We start from the raw sequence: 23,980 nt of genomic DNA on the forward strand, positions 1-23,980 counted from the left end.
TCGCGGGGATAATCCCCATGCTGAACGGAATCCTGGATCCCGTCATATACGGAGTCAGGCTACCGGAAGTGAGAGAGGGTTACAAGCGACTTCTGGAAAGGCTATGGAAATCGCGCCAAAAGGATAAAAGGTGCCCACGCACAGTGACGACAGGCAACTCAAGTTTGTGACAGTGTTTTAGTCTGCATGCATACTAAGCATCTTCTCTCCAAGATAGTAAAACAGTATGACATTTTTTGCCTAATACTTTACTTTCAATATGTGGCTTCCTTAAAATTTACAGTTCCTATAAAATATCTAAATCAATACAAGGATTTTCCATATGTGCGAATCAAAATAATATTGATGACTCGACAAGTTTTATTGAAACGATAAAAATCAGAGCGGCATTTCATCATTAGAAGTTTGTGTATTGATATTCATACTGTAATTATCAAATCAAAGGAATATAGTGCCACAAGAAATCTGACTGAAAAGAAACAGGCATAACTCTTATGATCACCTTTAAATGTAGACGAAATAAATGTAGTTTTTAGCAAAGTCCAATGGATTTACATTTCGATACATATATTCAGCAAATATTTTAGGATATGCACTGCTCAAAAGAACTTAGGAAACACCCGCCATTAAAGAAGATATTTCAATTATGTGCTGTAATGTCACCTAAATGTACAAAGTTCTCCTTCAAAGTCACAATGACGATAATTGTTTTACTGAATGGCAAAATGTCTGTCATTTCAAATATTTATATTTTCTTTTTAAGCTCATTTGATAACCAGTCCAATCCTTCGTAAAGCCCATCTCCGCTGATAGCACATGTTGCTTGGATGTACCAAACACGATTTCTGATATTGTACAGTCCAAGTTTTTCTGTTACTTCAGCAGCATTCATTGCATTTGGTAAATCCTGAAGAGAATAAAAATGATAGGCATTTACAGAAAAATGTTAAGTATAACAGGAAAAGTTGTATTTAAATGTATGTTCCAAGTACGATTTTTCATTGAGTGGTGATGGCTATACAATATGCCCTGACATATTGTGTAGCTGACTTTGGTCATACCTGTTTGTTAGCAAACACTAGCAGCACAGCATCCCTCAGTTCATCTTCTGCCAGCATTCTATTGAGCTCATCTCGGGCTTCACCTACCCTTTCTCTATCATTGCTGTCTACAACAAAGATTATACCTGGAAATAAAATAAATTATTCAAAAAATAATATCTTGAGCCTTGTATTTGAATTTTTAAAATATTCACACCCACGGCAATCAAAACTTACACCATGATACAAAACCCACTATTCTTACGACCATGCGGCTCTTATTGCCACAGTTTTACAATGGCAGCCCGTCCCCTTCAGACTGAGTTATTAGAGAGTGTTTTTCAAGGTTTTCACCACAGATATCTGTTCCGCAATGGTGGCACAATAAGAGTTCACAGACATCCCGAAGAGGCGAAGTGCCAAGCATGTGTCGCCCCCAGAGCATATGTATTCGGGGCAGAATAAATTCACATTGGAGCCAAAACCTCTTTGATAGACATCGGTGGAAACCTAAACCTGATCAAATCAAGGAACATTCTACCGCCTGTCATTTGTTAAAGAGCACCATGGGAACAATTTCATTTTAGATAGAACTTACTTGCATTTGAGGATTACTTGCAAAACCAAGGGTTTGAGCAGCTACCGCGGCCATCAAGTTCGCCAGGTTTAAAGCTTTTAGACAATCTGTAGGTTGCCATGACTCGTCAAATAAAAAGCATTCTGGTCTTACAACAAATCTAAAACATATTGGACGGGCACCGACTGATTCCTGGAATATCATTCCAGATCAAACTCCAAGAAACCTGCCAGAAGGAATACCTTGCAAATGAGAACCCCAGAAGCCAGATGAGACGGACCGTTCCTGTGACTATATTGATATGAACGTCCTGTATGGGGCATGGAACTCTTTCACAGAGAGAAAAATGTGGAGATTAAAATAACATTTTTTTTAAATCAAAGATAAATGACTTGGGAAGATATTCCACATTGAATGTCAAGTCTGTATATCAAAATTTAAATTTAATTATCTGAAAGAATATACATATCTTTACTGAGTTGAAAGACTCTTTGGATGATACATGTATATCAGGACACAATGTCAGACACTTAGCATCGACGAGGAAGTTATTTTCTAATGGATGATCCACAAAAGGAGTTGAGATAACTTAAATGAGGTATTCTGAATAAAACATAGGGAACAAAAACAACAATATCACAACCAATAATATCACATAATGCTTTGTATTCTTATAAAAAATTGACATTATGTCAAAGTCCAATCACACTGACAGTAACCTGCACAACGGCTTGCTAAATGTCTTCTATAAACTACAAAATAGTGCAGTAATTTTTCTGGTAGTTTAAACCAATCAAATGGGCTGCGTCATAAAGTGTTTGTAGTCACACTTCACAAGGGCGACCCATTTCCATTCCAAAGTACTCTTGTCTGAACTTGCCCAAGGTGTACAGAATTGACTTACTAATGGCAGGGTTCTCCCCAGGATTTGAAAATAGCCCTTATTTTTTTTTACGCGAGAGTACCGAAGCTCGCGAAGCGAGGCACAAAAGGGGGGGGGGGGGAGGGGAGGGGAGGGGGGGAGTCCGGGGATGTGCCCTCCGGAGGAAAAACTTTCATTATTTCATGCAAAAAGGGTGCAATCCCATGCAATCTGAAGCTGTCATTAAATCGTTACGACATAGCCCACTTGCAGGACCAAATTTTGCGGGAAAATCAGGGCTAGACACTAACTTTTATGAGCACCTGTCCGAATTTCAATCCAACCTGTCCAACAAAACTAATATTTTTTCTATTCATACCATTGAACTTTATAAATAAATATGTGTAGTCATACATTTAATGCATTTATTGCCAAGACATTAAATTAAATGAGCCGGAAAATGCACCTTAAAGTGGATTTATTTTCAGATAAAAAGTTGTTTTTTCATACTTGTGAACTCCTGAAGATTTAATCTTGCATATAAGTCTGATTTAACATTATAAAGTTTCAATCAGGGCTTCTCCTAGGATTTTGGGTACAGGGTCTGCTAATTGTAAATCTGCAATTTGATAACAAATTCACATGAAGTTTAACCAAAGCAAAATATAAATACCCTGAGTGGCAGGTGGGGAGGGGGTACTGTTAGATTAATTTTATTAAAATATTCAAAAGTTCAATGAAAAATTAAAGAATATTCATCTTATAATACTTTACTTATATTTATGTTAACAATTTAACTTTTTAGGGGTTATCTTGTGTTTGATTTTCTTAAATATATGAGTTAAATAAAATCAGTATAAAAAATTCCCCTTTTTATTTAAATTCTCATATTTGTTATTACTAATTTCTTCCTTACATCAATACCACACTGGTATATGACAGCAATGTTAATTTATCATATTCCAGCACTAAATTTTTAACTGTAAATAATATAGGTGATGATAAAGTCATTAAAGAAAACATCATACAAAATTTCAGGTTATATTTTGGCAAATAAACAATATTTCAACAAGATCTTCAGTCCCAAAGATTTCACGTTCTGCAGTGAGTAGATAGCATACAACGTATTTGATTGACAGGCAGTATGTTGCCTGGACAACGAACTAAATATAGCCAGTTCATCTAGTCCAATCTGGCTTTGTAACCAGCAAAGTACTTGTGTTGTTTCTGTAACGGTCTTTCTCTCTAGAGCACGTAGATTTTTAACCAAATAAATATTCAGTAGTGAGCCTGTTATGTAAATAAATTTTGTCTGATGAAGTTCTGGAGGGTGTTCACTTTCATAACTTGGCGGTAAGTTTGCTCAGACTTCGTTTTGTGACTGCACGTGTTTTGTGCCAAAAGTAGGTCATTCTTTTCAGTACCGTGTAGGAGGAGACAAAAAGACGTTAGTATGCATTAAAAATGATTTTTTAAAAGATTTTTGCTCCAAATTTCTCATAAACCATGACCTGTCTGTCGGACAGCCAACCCTGCAACTTCACCTGTCCGAGGTGAATTTTTACCTGTCCCGGACAGGTGCTAATGTATTAAATAGCGTTGCAACTTTTCTGACATTTTCTCTTGCCGCATGGATACATTTATTTATAAATGATCACGACTGCTACTATTCTTCAGTCAAAATAACATGAAGGATTGACTATTTATTATATTTCTCCAAAAATATAGATAAAGCAAACAAATCTCACAGAATTACATTGATGACGAAACTAATAAGCGGATGTTGATATTCGAAACTTGTCAGTACGCAGGTCCCGTGCCCTCAACATAAGATGTTATACTTGTATTACTGCGCCAGGCAGAATAAAAATAAACAACTTAACGTGCACACAAGAGATCCAAGTACGCACAAAGTCGTTTTTATTTTACGGTTTACGTCGCGACTGTCAGGAATAAAGGCATTAAAGGCATTGGTCACACACACACTCTTAAAGGGTATCGGGGTTCAAAGAAGCGTATCGGCAAAAAAAGAAGCGTATCGGCAAAAAAAATAGCGTATCGGGGCCGATACGCTATAAAGGCCTGGGGAGAACCCTGCCGGCTACTAATGCAGCTTACCCTTCATGTTCTGGAAATATTGTCTCCACAGATGTCTGATCTTGTCCTGACCACCAACATCCCACACTGTAAAGCTTATGTTTTTGTATTCTACTGTTTCTATATTGAAACCTGTAAATAAATAAATTAATTAATTAATTAATTAATAACTGTTAAATGCTTCATGAGCAGTATTTACTTCCTGATTGAAAAGCTCTGATTCTGGCACAAAAAGTCAGCTAAGTTTTATAAAAATTTAATAGTATTTGATTCTTTTATTTATCAGGACTTGATTAAAAATTGACTCCGGGTCTGTTGGATGGCTACGTCATATTATACTACACCAAAAGGCAATGTGCAATGAACACAAATGAAATACTGGTACCTCACAAAGTCTAACTGTCAAAAAGGACTAGTAAAAAAGTTTCAATCTGCTATTGGTATCAATTTTTCTTATTTAATTATGCTTTATAGATGTATTTATTCATTTTGAATTGTAATGCTGGTGCAAGAATTCTAAATTAAAAGGCAATCTAACCTAAAAGATTGTGATTGTAAATAGAATGTAATTTCCCTTTTGCAAATTATTTATTTACGAAATTAAACTCAAACTCCCCACATAAAACAATAATGTAATTCACCTGCTGTTGGAGTGGTTGTGACAATCTCTCGAAGCTGCAGTTTGTGCAATGTAGTGGTCTTTCCTGCAGCGCCAAGCCCAACCATTAAGATTTTCACTTCCTCGTTTCCAAATAAATCCTTGAAAAGGTTATCTAATACAGACGACATTGTGGCCAGTTATCACTTTGCTTTCTGTTTCCAGTATTTGGGTCTGTAAAATAAAATGTCCACTTACAACAGTGCTTTAATGCAACAGTTCTTATTTTTTCCATTAAAAATATTAATTAAATAATATAAAATACTGATATGCTTCTTAAATGGGCTAGAAATAAGCTCAGTATTGCTCACTGCGGTGACTTTACTACATACGCTGCTTAGACAGCATACACAACCAGTTGATCCGCAGACTAACAGAACCGCGGATCAGATATGGCCGATCCACTTGAAACCTTGTCGCATAATCCCCTGAATAGTTTTCCCCCCGCGGGCAACTGCAGAGGGGAATTCGACCATACGTTAAAATGGAAAACTTTCAGGTACAGAAGTGTAATTCTTGCTTTGAAAAATTCGATCAGCACTGGTTTTCTTTTTTTTTGGTTTTCTACAAGTTTAACATTGTTCTATACGCATATATGTTGAAAAATTGAATGCAACTTCGAATTTATTCAATTTTTTGTAACTTCTCCATGTGAAATGCACCTCTGTTTTGGCTTTGGGTGTTTAAAGTAATTTTTTAGCCGATTTATTGTGTTTTATAAGTCAAATTCAAACAGGACGAAATAAAAAAACCCATCCAGTCGACTAATCGATGTCCTAGCTTGCTGGCAAACACCCTGCTTAATAGTGAATTGAAATTAAAGCGTTTGTACTACTAAATAGTTATTGGGGATGTTAGGCTGAAGATTATCCTGGCCGATTGCACTAAAATTTACCATACAGAAATTATGTGGTGCAGGATAGAAAGATAGCGTGTCGGAGAACATTATAACAACAAAAAGATAAAATCCGCACAAAAAAGGACAGTGGGGCGCTTTTTGAGGTCAGATTTTCTTGATTCTTTGGAAAATTCCACAGATGTGCTGCGCAAGTGATCCATTAGCAAGTCACTTGCATTTGCGGTCAAGTGCAACCAAGGACGAAAGTATTCTATTCGCGTCCTTGGTACGACTAAAATTCTTGTTGTCAGACCGCAGAAATTATTTTATTGTGCTAAGTAAGGCAAGTAGGTGTGTTGAACCCTGCACTCAAGCAATTTTATGGAGAAATAATAGGAAAAGGTTAGTTTTTAACGAAAGAAATCTTCTGGCCATGTCGGACAACTAAATTCACACATTCTGAAGAATCTGAAATTTTAATGGCCGTTTGCGTCGGACCAATGGCTAACGTCACTGACTGGTATTCTACTTAATCCAGGCGGAGGGTTTTTTTATTCAATTAAGCTGATTGCAGTCAGCGAGAGAGAGCTAGGTCGATCCATGTAGAGCGATGGTGTCTATGGGAATGGCGCCTAAATTGCGTTCTGTAGGAAGAATTTTATCTTTTTCCCTTTCAGATCAAAAGCCTCATTTTCACCGAGAACACACGAACCCGGTTTCGCGTGTCATAGTTTTCACGCAGGAAAAGCGTTACATATCTGTTTCAATAAACAAATACGGTAGGTGAAAGCAATGTTCTCTTAAACAGCGAACTATAATAATAACTAACGGCAAATACATAACTTACCTGAAGTTTTGTGCTGGTGCTTCTTATCAAAAATACTTTCTGCGTAATTAGGAAATGTGTCGAACCTTCTCCGGTCTCCGTGCATAAGAGGGAGAGACTAGTGGCCTGGTCGCATACAAAGAAAATGTGCCAGCCGATAACCATTAAAAAACGGGTCATCAAGGGCGTCAGGCCACCCTTGACGTTCACGGGTCAAGTAACGGACCCATCAGCCTCTGCTAAAAAACAAAATGCTATCGATCTACTTATAAATGTGGAAAAATAAAATTAGATATGTATTTTGACTGTGCTATACGAAAATATAATATAAAAAAAATAGGGTCATGCGGTGTGAATATGCCACTTAAGTGTCAGAATAATAAAGTTTACTTGCCCCTATATTTATAGTATATGGCATGATCGTATTTGTCTTAGGCAGTAGATGGTGTATTTTTAATGCATATGGTCTTCGGTCATTTTGTGGAGATATGTATTCCATAGCTCACCCCTTCTGCCGGCAAGTGTAATTTAAATCTGCTTGAAATGGTTAGTTCACCATATTGAATAACTTGGCATATGATTTTTTGCGTTTTTCTGGGCCATCACAATCTTTGTTCAGCTGGCACATCAGAAACAGCGTGCATTCAAGAAACCAAAGATTTTTGTGCTCTGCTGACCATAAATACAAGAAGTATACTGTGATGCGGTCGTAAGCTCATCACCAAACATGAATCCAACCTAAACCATATTTCATGAATCCACTGGGGATGGGAAGAGTCAAAGCATAAAGTTAATCGGATGACATGTTATTTTGTGTGTAATTCTAGTCTTTATATGTGTCAGGACTACGCCTTTTAAAACATAAACATCAGTGTCTTTTTAGTCTAAGAAAAAAATGGTTTGACCCGGGACTAATTGCAAAAAAATTGAAGTATGTTTTTTTAGTCTTTGGGTAGCCCATATGACTATACTAAAAATCTAGGAAAATCCATGTAGTGGGGTCGGGAACCGTTCTTTCAGCGTGGGAGTTCACACCCCTTGTAGTGGTTTTGTAAGACCTGGGTGCCAAACTTGACAGCCGTTTTCCAGTGAAATGCTTAACACTGACGGGTAGAAGCATACGAGTTTAGTAACAGAAATCAAAATGGAAAATACTCTTTTCAGTAGTTCTAAATAGTGATGTCTTTGACTGTATTTACATTTATCTGAAATGTGCCCCACATTTATATATATATAAATCCCAACTGATGACTGAATAAGTTTTATTGAAGCAATAAAATCAATGAGACATCTTATTAATTGAAATATATGTAAAGATATATGTAGGGATATACATCACATTGTCAATATACATTGGTAACTAATATTAGAGTAACCCATCTTACAGTACAAACTATATCCAAATATTAGATATAATACATTTCTCAGAATAGTACTAAATTTTATGGACCCCTGAATGATTTGTCATTATTCAAAATCCTGGAAATAAATAGTGATTTCAGCAACACGACTAGACCGTAACAAAACTCACAAAACACTACACACAGAGATTAAGCCTGCTGTTTTTTTTTCAAGGATCACTTGTGCAGAACATTCACTTCAATAATTTAGACAGCATTCAGACTTGCATCTCGTACTAGCTTGGTCGGTCCAACCAAGGGCTTAAGTGCAATCAGTGGAATCAGCTTAATTGTCTGGCACACCGTCCCTACAAGATAGGGGGTAGTTTAAACCATGTGCCGATTTAGCTGATTGCACTTCAGTGAGAATCCCCTGCAGAGCTGGACCGACCCAGCTTGTACGACGTGTGAATCTGAATGGGCCCTTACACAACGAAGTACACTAAATGGCCACTGTGATGAGGTATTTCTAGGGCTGAGTGGGTTGGGGACGGGGGCATGACTCTCCCTTTAGTTTCCCCAAATTTCCAAAAATTCTCTTTTTTTATTTCACATACAGACATGCCTGATGCAGCAAATACTTTACCCCATTAAGTTCATAACCTGGATTGACCAAGATGGGAACAAAAAGAGAATCAATAAAATATTACCACAAGGCCAAGTGTATAGTTCTCAGGACATTTTATACATTTTGTTATTGTTGCTCATTAACTCATGGTTTACATTTAAAGTCTAAGTAATACTATTATTCATAAGATATTAATCGAATAATTAAATCAAGGAATTCAGTGGCACAAAATATCTAATTCAGTAGAAACTGACATCATTTTAAAAATCAGTTTTTGTTTGCTCTGCATTTGTTATTGTTTATAACGCTGTTATCGAATAAGATCCAATAACTAATCAGGGGACTCTTTCTTTTTTTCTTTTTAAGTGTACACTTCAACAGACTACAAAAATTATACCTAATTTTGTTAAGTTTTCATCTAAAAATCCTAGTTTAAGTTAAATAGGTTTCACGGAGAGACATGAAAGGGCAATCCTGAAGAGAAAGTAACGGTTTGCATTTACTGACAGATGAGACGTAAAATCTTTTCGATCGAGTTCTTCTCTCAAGCCCAAATGATGATGGTAATCGTTCATAGGTTTAAATTTGGCAGTGAAATGTCTTTCACTTCAAACACTGATATTTCCTAGCTCCTAAGGACTGTGTCACTTTTGGTTTTTAAGTTCATTGGATAGCCAGTCCAGTCCCTCGTAAAGCCCGTCTCCGCTGGTAGCACATGTGGCCTGTATGTACCACTTACGATTTCTCATGGAATGGAGTCCAAGCTTGTCTGTTATTTCTGCTGCATTCATTGCATTGGGTAAATCCTGAAGAGAAAATAATGATTTGTATTTACTGACTCATACCAAGTATAACATGAAATGGTATTTATATGTACCAAGTATCACATGATTTCTCATTGAGTACAGCCAGAGTCTGTCTGATATTACCTCTGCTAAAGAGGTTAATACTAGTATGTTTTCACTATTGGTCTTTGTCTGGCTTTTAAACTCTATGCTTGTCAATGGCCTAACTTTAAAAAAGTTAAGAATGGAATTTGATGAAATTTTCAGGATACAGACCTGCTTTAAAGTGATAAAAATTTGGTGGTTATCCTTGATTTGGATAACCACCGGGACACAAATACTTTTTACTAAAGGACTTTTCACCATTGCGACAATAGGGGCAATGACCTTGACCAGTTGTCGTCTCATCTACCACAATTATTCAATTTTCTGGGGTTTGCGCTCTCTTAGGGGCTGTTTAGGAGGAGTTAAGTTGCACTTGCTCCTGCACACTAACTCCACAGGGACTCTCGCTGAATGCAATCAGATCGACCTACTAACAAGCCTCCTCTTGGCACAGAGATTTTACAAGAATGTTGGAAATGAGGTGTTGTCAGCTAGGTTATCCTTACTAATTCTCAATGGCCTAAGAAATCTTTTCGTTTTTGTAGCACTGATCGGAAACTGAGCAAAGTATTGTATAATTATAGTTGGGCATAACCTGTATTTAAAAGAAGGCAGCAAAACTGTCAGATGGACAGACATATAAATGCCAAAAGTAACAGATGCATTGATATTAAAATTTTCCAAAGATTATGAACAACCAATGTAACAATGAAACTGAACAAAACATAAATAGCATAACTGCTACTAGGACAGGGATTAACACCCATTGGAATTCAAAATCACACCAGAAAAATGCCAAAATGTGAATTAAAAAACTCAATTACTTAAAAAAAATCAAATCAGGCTGGTTTTCAACTTGAGCTGTATTTTACTTCAATGAATCATTCCTTTCTGTTTGAGAATAAGCAGAGAATGACAATCAGCATAACTTTCCTTTCATTGTGTTTATAAGTAAAAATCCTGAAGACTGCACAATGTCGCCAAAATTGATAACAGCAATAGGTGATTCCTGTAGGTCTTAACACATAGTGCAGCTGACTTTTCCATACCTGTTTGTTGGCAAATACTAGGAGCACAGCATCCCTCAGTTCATCTTCTCCCAGCATTCTATTGAGTTCTTCTCGAGCTTCACCTACTCTTTCTCTATCATTGCTGTCTACTACAAAGATTAAACCTGTAAAATAAAATTTAAAAATTGATTACTATGGACCTTGTATTTAAATAAAAATATCAAACCAAATTTATAACAGACTAAAATGTGTAATCATACTACACTAGAGTGATCTATTTCCATTCTAACTGTTCCTGTTTGAACTCGCCCTTACCTTAAGTTCTGTATTCTTATTCTACTGTTTCCACATTAAAACCTAAGATAAGTTCTAACTGATTTGCCAGTACAACTCACCTTGTGTGTTCTGGAAATAATGTCTCCACAGTGGTCTGATCTTGTCCTGACCACCAACATCCCACACTGTAAAGCTTATGTTTTTGTATTCTACTGTTTCCACATTAAAACCTGTAAGATAAACATAAAATTGCTGACAAATGTAATATTTGTTTCTTAGCTAATATTTTTTTTATCTGGATAAAAAATTTTATACAAACCTAAAAGATAAGTTAAAATATTATGAGTATCTTTTTTTTCATATAAAAAAATTGTCCTGATTTCAAATTGATGTCAGGACTGTTGTGTGGCTACATCAATCAGACATGAATCGGTTGAAAACAAATGAGATACCTAACAACACCAAGCTGACTTTAAAGATAAAATAAAAAGTACCAATTTGCTATTGTACATCAATTTCCCAAACTTCAGCAAGCTACTAGTACAGATATATAGATAAACATATCTTGATTATTGCAAAACTAGAGCCAAACATAAAGTTGTGTAAGGTTGATATGTACAACACTTTTGACTTCCTAAGCAATCTAACCTAAAAGGGCGTGATTATAAATATTATGTCATTCCCTTTTGCAAAAAGTATTTCAAGAAGTTGTGAAATTAACCAGGCCTACTCAATCTAACTAAGTGAAAGAATTAAGTAACTAACCTATTGTTGGAATGGTTGTAACAATTTCTCCGAGCTTCAGTTTGTACAATATAGTTGTCTTTCCTGCAGCATCAAGCCCAACCATCAAGATTCTCATCTCCTTTTTTCCAAGTAAACCCTTAAAAAGGGCAAATATATTCCCCATTGTGGTTGATTATCTCTTTGCTTTTTGTTTCTGGTATTTGGGCCTGTAAAATAAAATGTCCATCATTTACAGCATTGCTTTAAAAGCTAGAAGAGAAAGAAATAATTGCAAATGGTCTCATTTTCTATTAAAAGAAATATTGCTCCTTAAAATTCCAACTTAATATAGTTTAAGAGCAGCATCCTACACTTGATGCTGAACCTGCATTTTAGGATACAAGATTTTGCCTTGCACTGGGACACATATCAATAGGATCTATTCTAAATGATAATTTTAAACTTGGTGAAAGCACTAAAAAGGATATCACAAAATTCTCTTTAATAATGTAAATAACTCCCTTCTGGTTTTATAAACTTTCACATGTAATAACTACATATAACAATGTACTGTTTAGTTCAAACAAACAATTTCATCACAATCCCCGATTTCAATCTTGAGCTAGTTCACCTTCTCAAAAAGGAGGGTAATTTTTGTAGCAGTCAGTTGGTTAGATAGAAAGATACACTTGAAACAGATTCATATTAAATTTCTTGTTAATCTTGAAATAAATTATGTAATAAGATCAAAAAACATTGATAGGCATGTTAAGAGCTTAACAGTAATTTTTTCAGCAAACAGCTTTTCCTGTTATTGATCCAACAATCAGATGGACAAATTTATCAATTTTATGCATTGTTGGAGGTTTTTGATGAAATATTAACTATAAACAAAAACTCAAAAACATGGGTTAAGTCCCCTTTCCCTGTAAAAGAGCACTGAGAACTTAAGGTTCAATAGCAGTTTAACTACGCATTGTAACTTGTGACTGCTTTTGGATGATACGCAATCTACACAGATAAATTTACAAAAAGGTTCCAATAAAAAAATAAATAAAAATAAAATTGAAATAATAAGAATAAAACCTTTTCTGGGACAAGACAGCATTAAGTATCAGCATGGTATTTTTCAGTTATCAATTGAGAAGTGCTGAAATTTCGTTTTGGCAAATGTGTACAGTATCTAAATGTGTGGTCAATAACTTGTGAAGACATCAGAACACTGACAAAACAACAGATGTTAATCACTTCTAAAGAGTAATGTACGTACTACTACAAAAACTTGACAAACATACAAAGACATAAAACTTAAACACTAAACAAGGGTAATATAATGTTTTACTATTATCTTCTAAATAAAGAGTATAAGGCCTTTTCTGAGTTCAGAGAAATTGAAAATGAAATAGACACGTAGCCGCTGTTCTCGATCAACAGCCGTCTCAAATTCAAAACTGCCGAGACGAGAACAATAACTGAAACTGTTAAAAATAAGATACACTGTACACAAGGCAGCTGCTAATTTTTGTGTACCTTTATCGATCGGGTTTTAGTCTTTCCGTAATCCCCACTAATTGTCAAGAACAACTTTGCTGTTAACCACGCATCAGAACTCACAGGGCGCCGCCATTTTTTCTATCACGTGATAGGGATACGCAATTTGCGCAATGTTTTGACCCCAATTGCGGGACATTGACGTGGCATGTAAAACGAAGGAACTTCCACGTCCGCCATTTTACGTTGTAACTGATTGACCGGTGGGTATATTTTGGTATGTAAACAGATCATTTCGTCAGAATTTAACTAGCCATCCGACTTAAGCCATTACAATTATTGAAGGCTTGCATGTCATTTCGAATTTTGCACTAGACTTAAAGAATATTCATTGAAATTGTTTGTCAGAAGACAAAGCCGGTTACTTCCGTCATTCATACTGGATCTAGAGGGCGTAGACTAATGTAAGTTTAGGGGTGTATCTTAGTTGCTGCTGGCCATTTTTGAAGGATAGAAACACTCCTAGGTACAGCCAGATCTAGGTGGGTCCTAATTTAAACCAGTATGCAGTAGTGATCCGTTGAAACAATTCAGAAGTGACATTTTAATAGTATCTGAATGACACAGAAACCAGTGAATTCACAGGTTAATGAGTCATGTCTATTCGTCAGCAGTCTGTGGTGTTAAGTTTCCCCGACATTATTAAGTTTATTGTTTTACATCACTATGCTACCTTGGGTCCCCCCTCTCCCTTCCTTCCCCAGGGTATGCTTGCCAATAAATATGATAACAATGATAATAGTAACCTCTTAAAGGGTCATCCATTTTTATCATCATTTTCACTATTCAGAACATTGTGGTCTTCTGACCATCTTTCCCAGTCGTTTGAATTAGTTCTTAGAGCAAATATGGAATGCTTTGAATATTGCTCCTATCCCTATCATATATGGCATAGGCCCACTTGGCTCATTGAAATTGGCCGATAGATAGATGAGCTCATCCCAAAATTCTTATAATATTTTGTGCCATAGGTCTAAAAGCAAGATAGCATAAGGAAAAAAGGAAATAATAATCCACCATTTGGTATGTCTTTGTCAGCCTGTTCATGTTTATGCATGGGAAGAATTAAAGTTGTTATGATTGACCTTTTTTACAGACCCATCAAATACCATAGTCGAGAGACACAGTTAACCAGCCACTATGGGGAATCTATTCACTAACCTTTTCAAAGGTTTATTTGGTAAAAAAGAAATGAGAATCTTGATGGTTGGGCTTGATGCTGCAGGAAAGACAACTATATTGTACAAACTGAAGCTCGGAGAAATCGTTACAACCATTCCAACAATAGGTAAGCTGTAAAGGACAATCAGTACTAAATCACTGTTTGTGTTTGAAGTGTTAGCATAATTTTAGAGAACGGCATCTTAAATGCTTTGAGTTAACTATGGTACTGTGTTCAGACTAACAGAGCCATGTGTTTGGTATATAAAAGTCATACCAACTGATAAACGGTGTCTAACAGCCCATTTCCATAGATTTTTAGATCGATCTATCCCTGTGGGGAGTCTCACTAGATTACTGTCAGCTTGGCCGGATTAAGCGTCTGTCCCGCCTACTAAAAGCTGTAAGGGGGTAATTAACTATGGTGTCCGCTCGGCTGACTGCAATTTAGCGTGAACCCCCAGGGAGTTAGGTCGATCTAAATCATAATCTTTATATCGATCTAAATCTCTGGGAAAGCACCCTTACACAAGTGTTTTATAAATATATGGTTGTACTGTAGTATTCCAATACTGTATAACAATACACCTTTGGAATACTTTTGTCATAGCCAGGGCTTGACACTAACTTTTTTTGATACTGGCCCGAAATAGCGGTAAATATTGCAAGGATGATTTGACACATGACATTTTACTTGCTCTTTGGGCCAGTGACCCCGGCGATTCAATGGCCCCAGGTTGGTTTTCAGTGGCCCAGGGCCAGTGGGCCACCCTTAATGTCAAGCCCTGATAGCAGTGGTATAACAGTGACAAATGTCAGATGTATTTACTGATGTTTTGGTGACAGTAGTCACTTTCTTGCAAAAAAAAAAGGCAGCTATGCTTTGCTGGTCTCCTTAGTCTCTTTAGTTTAAGTGGTTACCATCACTAACACACTGTAAATACTCTTCCTTGGAACCATGAGCATACTTATTGATTGTTATATGTACTGTGTAATATTGCATGGATATTGTACTGTGCACATTGTAATGTGTTAACCATAAATCTACAGTATAGCAGTGGCACAGCTACTACACTGCCATAATTATTGTAAAGTACACTGTATAACAATGTCATGTCAACTGTATTATAGTGTATAACTTCACACATAGGAAAACAATAAAGATACTGTATTTCCTGAGGACCTACCTGCCAGAAATCTAAAGATCCTAATTCTGTACGTGTCCAAACTAAGTGTTCAATTTCCATTAGTCTGTACTAGCATGTGATTTATTGTTATGCTGTTTTTTCTTTCAGTTTACTAGTAATGGTAAGGAGAATGATCAGCTATTTATTCATTTCTCTTTACAGGTTTCAATGTAGAAACAGTAGAATACAAAAACATAAGCTTTACAGTGTGGGATGTTGGTGGTCAGGACAAGATCAGACCACTGTGGAGACATTATTTCCAGAACACACAAGGTGAGTTGTATTAGCTAGTCAGTTGTGTATTCTTAGGGCAAGGGCAAGTTCAAACAGATACATGTTGGAATGGAAATAACTCGCCATAGTGCTCTCTGCCTCGTAAAATGACCAACATCGATTTACACAGTGGCAAAAGGAGATTGAAATTTCGTTTGTAGGGTTATATAGCAAACGAGCTTTTTGTAATCCTTGTTGCCTCATGTTATGCTTGCTTCTGAGCAACACATTATTGAATCAGATGATATGTGAGGAAATCTGTTTGAAAAGTATTTCCTTTAAATTCAACTGTGTATTTTGATGTATTTAGGCTGAAATAAAATGGTGCTGACAACCCTTCTCTTTCCAAGAATTTGGGTTATTTTGACGCGTACCTTCTTAACATCCCTTGTTCTCAACCCCTCATTTGAGATCATAAGCTGATCACAAGGCTGATTAATTACTGGGACACTTTGCATTGACCATACTGGTGTTGAATATATTTAATTTTGGGACATTTAAAAAATTCAGTTTGGTAGAAATGTTCTATGGTGAAAAAACTACGGTACAACAACTCACTTTTACATTTGCTTTGTATTTTAACATTATCTTATGATGAAATCATTCAGTAGTTATATCATGATCATATGATAATGAGGTGCGTTTCCTTTTCAGGCCTAATCTTTGTAGTAGATAGCAATGACAGAGAGAGAGTAGGAGAGGCTCGGGAAGAGCTAATGAGAATGTTGGCAGAAGATGAACTGAGGGATGCTGTACTATTAATATTTGCCAACAAACAGGTAAGGGTCTGAAAAGTCCAACGTTTAATTATTAATAAATTTTAATATAATTATTTACTGTGGTCAATGTCTTGTGGTTTCAACTTTGCCTTTTGGATAGCACCGTAGACTTGCATTTAATGACTGAGTGGTTTTGGTTGATATGGCTGTTTTGTGCAATACATATATTTATGTGTTGTCCTTAATTTAAATGGATAGTTGACATTGATTCACGCTGTGGTGTAAACTATTATTTTTCCTCCTCAAGAATATCCCCAATGCGCTACCACCACTTAAATTTAACAACTTTTAAGTTTGCCCATTCCTAACGTATCCCCAAAATTTTTACTGCAATACATTTATTGACAAACAAACAGCCAGACACAAAATGAAAAACCGGAGAAAACAAGACCTCCTTGGAGAAGGTATTAACAGACATGCTCAGGCTTCTCCCAATGAAAATTTGTACTTTTCATTATACATTTTCAACTTTTTAATTAAGGATGAAAACATGGTAGTTACAAACATAAAATTTATCTTCCCAAAGGTCCACTGGTACATACAAGCAATATTTTATGTTATTCTTGGCATTTATCAAAATAAAAACCATTATATCCTTTCAGGATTTACCCAATGCAATGAATGCAGCAGAAATAACAGACAAGCTTGGACTTCACTCACTGAGAAATCGTAACTGGTACATCCAAGCGACGTGTGCGACCAGCGGAGATGGGCTTTACGAAGGGCTGGACTGGCTATCCAATCAGCTTAAAAACCAAAAGTGACACAACACTTAGGAGCTAGAAATAATTAACAATTATAAAATGAAGATTTTCACCATCCAGTTATTGTTACTGGAAAACAATCATCATCGCTGGGACTTGGGGGAGATGAACCAAAGGGATATTTCTGTACGAAGACAGTCTGTTCACCTTTAAAACTTCCGATTTTGAGAATTTTCTTATCAATAACTGCGAATGGGGGGAACCTGTTTATAATATGTGGAGTGGCGTTAATCTTCTGAGGCAGTGAAAGGCCTTTTGTTGTTGTATTCTGCTTCCCTTTATCTCTTGTGGAAGTCCGCCGTGCATTGTATCAATATTATTATAAAAATGTGATCTCCCATAAGAGATACAGGATTGCAGAAAAGGGCACATAAAAGGGCAAAAAAAAAAAGAGACTGTGTCAGTCCATAAAAATGTAAAAGGGGAAATTCTTGTGAATAAGATTAATAATTGGTGTTTTTTTTTTTTTTTTTCCCTTTTTTTTTTTTGTAATAAATGAGTCATTGGTCCATTGTTAGATATATGTACAATGTGCAGTTACTATATATATATATGCTTAGATTGTGTAGTGCTATGAAGCGATTTATTCACCCCCCACATTAGAGTTATAATGATAGAAACAGAAATGTTGTTAAGCAAGTCGTATTAAAAGAAAAAAATGACACTGGTCAGACTAAAAGCGTGATCACTTCAAATTGACAAAATTATCATTACGATTGAGTTGAGGGTTCTTTTCAGTGCGTTCTGTGGTTAGGTATTGTAAACGTTTGTGAACAATTTTACGTCTCTCTCTCTCTCTCGGAGCATGTACTTTGCACATTTCTGTATCATTTTCAAATATTGCGAGATGGATATTGGGGTATTTGTGTGTAAATCTGTTTGGGAAGCGGGATGTGTAAACAAGAGAGGCCTTTTTCAAAGGCAACGTTTCTGTGGGATTCTTTGGCTTGGTTGTGTCTTACTGAACCCGTATTGGAGATTTCCAGCTTGCACAAAGGCAATCATTTCTGTTATCAAGCCTGGTGTTTTATAAATAAATTTGATTTATATACACATACGCTGATCTGCCAGTCTGTCCCGTAACGTTAAAAGTGATCCACGTGGAAAACTTTCAATTTCATTTTAATTTTGTGCTATTTCAGAAGTCGTTGCAGTGTAAGATAATCTTGGGTCAACTTTATTTTTCAGTCGTGCTGCAAAATTGTATGTAGAGTAAAATATCTAAATTGGATCACTGGGAGTTGATTTTGTTCATTTTAACAGCATTTGCTTTTGAATCATTTGATGAGGTTGACTGAAAACTGTATGGTCTACTTAAAGAAAAATCACTGGGAGTCGAAGGGCAGTTCCGCCCACACACTCGAGTTGATGATCTAAGAACATTTGGTGTTGAAACAGAGCACCCCCCCCCCCCCCCCAAAAAAAAAAAAAATTGGGACCTTATTGTCATGCCCCCCCCCCCCCCCTCTTATTTTAGGAGGGGTAGACTTTTACAACCTGTACCAAGAACACCTTCCAGTGTAAAAATGGACATCCCCTAAATCTTCACTAAATTTAACAAGGAGAGGAAGTCAGAAAATAAATTACATCACTGTAGTTAGTGTTAGGAGTTTATGCTCTAGGAAGATTGCATGGCATTTAAATGCAAACAAGTGTTTGCCAGCAGTTCGTTTCTAACAACTGATATGATATACAAAATAATTTTTAGAAAATTGGTTTCATTAGTGGAAAATAATGTGGAGAAACATTCCCTCACCTGGTCATTATTTCTAATGATCCCAATACAACCTTGAAATAATCACAAGAACAGTGGGAAATGACGATAGAAAGCTTCAATAACAAGAATGAGGTTAATTGCTTGCAGTTGTTGGAATTTGGAAGTGCACAATTTCACATTGTTAATGTCAGGTTCATTCCCTCAAAAATTAATGTCAGTGTCAGACTTAAGTAATATTTGCATTACTGTTTTATAACACTACATTTGTAAGTACTATAGTACAAAATGTCAGAAGGGACAACTGAGAATTATTCAAAAATTTAAAAATGGTTTTATTCTGTACTGTGATTATTCCGACTATCAGTGGATTTTGGACCTTTTGGGAGCCAAAAGTATAATTTTTGAGAACAATGCAGGTGGTCCCCTGGACTCCAAGCCATATTTTCACGTTTATTTATTTATTATTATTTATTTATTTATTTTTTTTTTTTGCTAAATGGCAGTCTCATATCTGTCAATTGGACAGTTGGCATTAGAGGCCCTGATGTGCAATTTCCCTTCAAGTGGTTGTCTGAAAAGGGCTTCTTTAAATAGAACTAGGATGCGAATATCTACATTGCATCATTCAGGATCTCAAAACTTGCACTCGTTTTTATGACTTTTATTGCCAGCAAGTACAACCTTTAAAAGTTATCTCACAATTCTTGATAAACACTTTGATACAGATGGATATTCTCTTATAATCTAAAATTATGCTAGGTACATCTGAAGGTTACAGTGTTTAGACTTGTGTAAAAACGACTTTGGTAGTGCATCTTGTGTAACTAGACGTAAATAGACTTCAAAATGAGGGATCAATATCCAGTACGAGAAATTATGTGACCTTCAAGTGTTTTCAGTTTCTTAGAGAATGTTTTCTTAGTCTGTTGAAGGGGAGGGGGGGGGGGGTCGAATGCAAAATTAGCTTATATACACATACAGAATATGCAAGTGATACAAAAATGTCTGTCAGTGCAAACCAAAGTTTCACTACTTGATATCATATGTATGCCCTTGAAAAAAATCTTCAAGTTATTGATTTTGTAAGATTGAGAGAAATAACACTACTTTTACAATTGATTGGCAATTAGGTATTCGTACTTGAACTCTAAAACGGGGCAGAACCTAGATATCAAAAAGAGGTGTGATGCATTTGATCCAGCTGGTCCATACTTATCAAATAAATAAATAGGTGAAAATAATTAAATTAATAAAACTAATTAAGGATTCTTTTTGAGAGCTCTGAAAAAAAAAAGGCTGTGAATGAACCTCCTTAACCTGCACCCCTAAATCCCCCCTCCCAAATAAATACAAATCTACGCAGTACAAAGTCTGACAATCTTGGCATGGGAGTAACGTAGAAAAATGTCATTAATTTAATGAAACACTCACTGCTGTGTACAAATTCTGTATATTATTAACAATAACATTAACATAAAACCAAATTTATGCAGCAACTTGCATAATGTACACCACCATGTCAAAAAGCTCTTTGCAAGATACTAGCCCAAACCTAGCAAAAATACTACTTGACCCATTGTTTTTTCTTTCATTTGTTGTGCAAATCAAGCATGTAAAAAAGTCAAGATCTTCACACACACTTGCACTGGTGCAACTTTGGCATGGATAAAACACTTTTTTGGATCTTATCTGCTGAACTGTTAAAAGTCCCTTCACTTTTGGTTCACTTATTTCTTCCTTGTGGCCTGCTTCATAAACATCACGTATAAAAACTAAGTCGGCTATAATTTTCAACTTTTGCTATAGATCTGTTTGTTTTTTACTATTTGTACTTATGGCATTTCCACCACTACTTCCACTTGTCCCCGTGTTCGAATTTCTCGGACGCGGCATGTCTAAACTATACGTGTCACTTACAGTCACACTATCTATATCGATATCATCAAAGAAGTCAATATCCATATCGCTAATCGGTTCTGGCACAAAGTAATCCTCATCACTTGCCATTCCCGGGCGGTAGTTATCATACTCCGATATATAGGCATCCGAACTGGAGTCATAGTTAATTGCAGGATCACTTCGCGACATTTCGCTACTGTTTAAGGATGATAAACTCAAATTAATGGCATTGTCACCAAAGATGGCGCGTACCTGAGACGGAGAGGGTAATTTGTGGTGGAGTTTGGGACTCAATCCAGGACTCGACGGAGCTGAGCTTTCGTGATCGCTTGGGATGTAGTCAAGACTTCGACAGTGACGTGGTGGTAGCCCAACACGACCTCGTCGCTTGACTTGAAAAGATGGCGGTGCATGAAGAGGAGGGGGCGCTGCTGTAGCTCCTGATGATGACGATGATGATGCAGCAGCTACACCTGCTGGGAAAAATGGTTTGGGACGTTCAGGACTGCCAACCCTATTTTTGTGAGCTTCTCTCCCTGACGCACCCTTTTGAGCTCTACACTTTTTATCTCGTGGGGCATTTTCCGTGGCCGGTGCCCCACCGACAGCACCTTGAGGAAAGTTGGATCCTGTTGCAGCAGCACCATGGGGTAATCCCTGATATATTGGCTCCAGTGGCGCACCTGGGCGAGGTGGACGCACTGGCGGCAAGTTTGCATAGTCATGGCTACTGCTCTCTCCATCACTATCACTTTTATCAGCATCAGATGAATGATGTGTTAGGTGCGATACTGTGTTGGGCGTGACAAAGGGTTGTACATCACTGTCACTTTTTTCTCCATCTGATGGATAATCATAGAGTAAGTCCTTTGGTGGTGATGGGAGAGTAGGAGGAGATGAAGATGAACTGGACTGAAGTGGGTCTGTTGGGGACGCTCTCAACTTTGGCTCCCTCTTTTGAGATGAAGAACCTTGAATGAGTGGTGCACCTCCTCTCTGTGCACCATTGGAAGGGAAAATGACTGGGGTTTTGCTTGTTGCATTTGTTCCTGCTGTTGAAGAAACCACTGGCACTAACTTTCCTGCTGCTGTTTCAGGGCAGGATCTCTGCTTCTGCAGCTGAGGCTTGGTAGGCTTTGGTCTATGTGGTTGTAATGTGCGTGGCAAGGGTATCCCAGGGCTATCTCTCTCTGCTGGGTACTGCCATACTTGGGGCAACTCCACAACGTCTAAACTCTCCTGGGATGTCCTCTGCCCATTGTTCATCATGCTTAATCTCCCAGCCCCTGGGGTATCAATGTGGGGGCTTGCCCTGCTGTAAGGTGTGGCACGACTGGCGCGTCCACTTCCTCCATCTGCTCCTCTGGGACTATCCCTATAAGGGGCGCTACTCCTGCTCCCTCTTCCTCCCTCATTACGACTTCCTCTCCCACCATCATTTCGACTTCCTCTTCCACCCCAGTCACCCTTGGGGCTGTCTCTGCACGGCCCCCCATTCCTGCTTCCCCTACCGCCCTCAAACCTGGGACTGTCCATCTGTTGCCCTCCTCGGCCCTCTTGGGGGATGGGCTGAAACAACTTAGGACTTGGCGAAGATGCCTGTAGTGACATGTTTCGTCCATCTATGAATGCCAGTATAGGTGTGGTTGGAGAATTACTTTGACTGCTGTGACGTTCGTGTTGCTTAACTGCCTCCAAGGAAAGCTGAGGATAGCTGCGGTCGCGGGTAGGGATTTTTTCTGAAGGATGATGGGTGTTTATGATCCCAGAGCTGCTTAGTCTTTCAGAGGAGGATGCCTTTAAGGGGACAGCATGAAGTCTGGTGACGCTTTCAGCCATGACAGGTGCTTCCTGTGCTTCAGTGTCCGACTCTCCCGAGGAGACATCCACAGTGTTGAGCAAGGAGGTCTCTTCAGGGTTGGTCTCAACTTTGTCAATGGGGACCTCTTCCTGTGGGGCTAACTCATAATCATTCCTCCCACTACGGCCTAAAATGAAGGACTGTGTTAGAGGAGTGAATTGTTCCTTCTGTGGCATATTATTGCCTTTCACATTCCTGAAGTGGTAGGCAGGCAGTTCAGGAGAGGTTGTTCGCGAGGTGTCGGGTTTTGGTGCAGGCAGAGAGGAGCCACTTGACTTCCGAAACTTGTTGATGTTTTCCTTGGAATCTGATCCAACGCCTGCCTGCAGCCGCCTCTTGCTCAAACTTCCCGTGGAGGGAGGGGATGAAGGCGGATTACCAGATACTGATTCCACAGGTGGGGATGTCGCTGGTGTAGCACCATGATTGGGCAACTTTGCTGATACTGATGGAGATTCTTTAATTACCTCAGAAAGGAGAGGAGTGCTTGACTGATAATTGGCCACTTCATGAAAGCTACTGGGCCGAGAATGACTTTGCAAAGCATGAGCTTTGGATCTCAACAAACTCTGCAAACTTTGCTTTGATTCAACAGAAGGTGGTCTCTCTTGCTTCTTCCCATCCCGATTACGAAAGCGACTGAGCAGTGGATTTCCTGTAGGTGTCACCGGTGGCGTGGGCAGTCCTACAGGCATGACTGGTGTGCTGCCCCCTGGTGGGGAGGTGTTCAATATGCCGTCATCTTTACGACCAAGAAGAAAGTAGGTCGTCATGATCCCCTTGCCTTTTACATTAATGGCACCACGGGTTTTGAAGTCATAATGGTTTTTCAGAGCTTGGAAAATATCCTCTGTAACCTGAATTGAAATAAATATTTTTTCTACAATTCCAAGGATGTAAACATCAATTAAAAAAATATATTGCGTGAACTGTACTTGATTTCTCAATAATTACTTAGACTACATGGGTCCAATTATTAAATTTTAATACAATATCATTGGTGAGGATTGCCAAGAAAAA

At 37.6% G+C, this 23,980-nt stretch overlaps 4 protein-coding genes across 6 annotated transcripts in view; 1 reads left to right on the forward strand and 3 right to left on the reverse strand.

The window, feature by feature from the left end:
- Positions 1-314: 314 nt before the first annotated feature.
- LOC106180966 (ADP-ribosylation factor 1) lies at positions 315-7,936 on the reverse strand. The gene is made up of 5 exons (XM_087014247.1): positions 6,920-7,936; positions 5,218-5,408; positions 4,598-4,708; positions 1,062-1,186; positions 315-907 (listed from the first exon to the last, which is right to left on the reverse strand). Exons 2-5 carry the CDS (start codon positions 5,363-5,365, stop codon positions 746-748), a joined length of 546 nt encoding a protein of 181 aa, XP_086870373.1. The 5' UTR covers positions 5,366-5,408; positions 6,920-7,936; the 3' UTR covers positions 315-745.
- Positions 7,937-8,143: 207 nt separating this feature from the next.
- On the reverse strand, positions 8,144-13,445 carry LOC106180967 (ADP-ribosylation factor 1). Its single transcript, XM_013565156.3, has 5 exons — positions 13,299-13,445; positions 11,808-11,995; positions 11,162-11,272; positions 10,806-10,930; positions 8,144-9,672 (listed from the first exon to the last, which is right to left on the reverse strand). Exons 2-5 carry the CDS (start codon positions 11,950-11,952, stop codon positions 9,511-9,513), a joined length of 543 nt encoding a protein of 180 aa, XP_013420610.3. The 5' UTR covers positions 11,953-11,995; positions 13,299-13,445; the 3' UTR covers positions 8,144-9,510.
- LOC106159377 (ADP-ribosylation factor 1) lies at positions 13,350-18,714 on the forward strand. 3 transcript variants are annotated; one of them, XM_013535647.2, is made up of 5 exons: positions 13,350-13,522; positions 14,416-14,607; positions 15,830-15,940; positions 16,595-16,719; positions 17,322-18,714. In XM_013535647.2, the coding sequence occupies exons 2-5, from the start codon at positions 14,460-14,462 to the stop codon at positions 17,481-17,483; spliced, it is 546 nt and encodes a 181-aa protein (XP_013391101.1). In that variant the 5' UTR covers positions 13,350-13,522; positions 14,416-14,459; the 3' UTR covers positions 17,484-18,714. The 3 variants fall into 3 exon arrangements, with proteins under 3 accessions (XP_013391101.1, XP_013391102.1, XP_013391103.1); XM_013535648.2 differs by having other exon boundaries at positions 13,386-13,536; XM_013535649.3 differs by lacking the exon at positions 13,350-13,522 and adding an exon at positions 13,563-13,723.
- Positions 18,715-19,458: 744 nt separating this feature from the next.
- Positions 19,459-23,980, reverse strand: part of LOC106159379 (adenylate cyclase type 1) — a 59,221-nt gene continuing 54,699 nt past the window's right edge. The window contains exon 21 of the mRNA XM_087014248.1: positions 19,459-23,817. Within this exon, the coding sequence (XP_086870374.1) occupies positions 21,001-23,817 (2,817 nt within the window). The 3' untranslated portion in view covers positions 19,459-21,000. The remainder of the gene's footprint in view (positions 23,818-23,980) is intronic.

The sequence above is a fragment of the Lingula anatina genome, chromosome 5, assembly GCF_051362555.1.
Source record: "Lingula anatina isolate TDL-2025a chromosome 5, LinAna3.0, whole genome shotgun sequence".
Classification (NCBI taxonomy): domain Eukaryota; kingdom Metazoa; phylum Brachiopoda; class Lingulata; order Lingulida; family Lingulidae; genus Lingula; species Lingula anatina.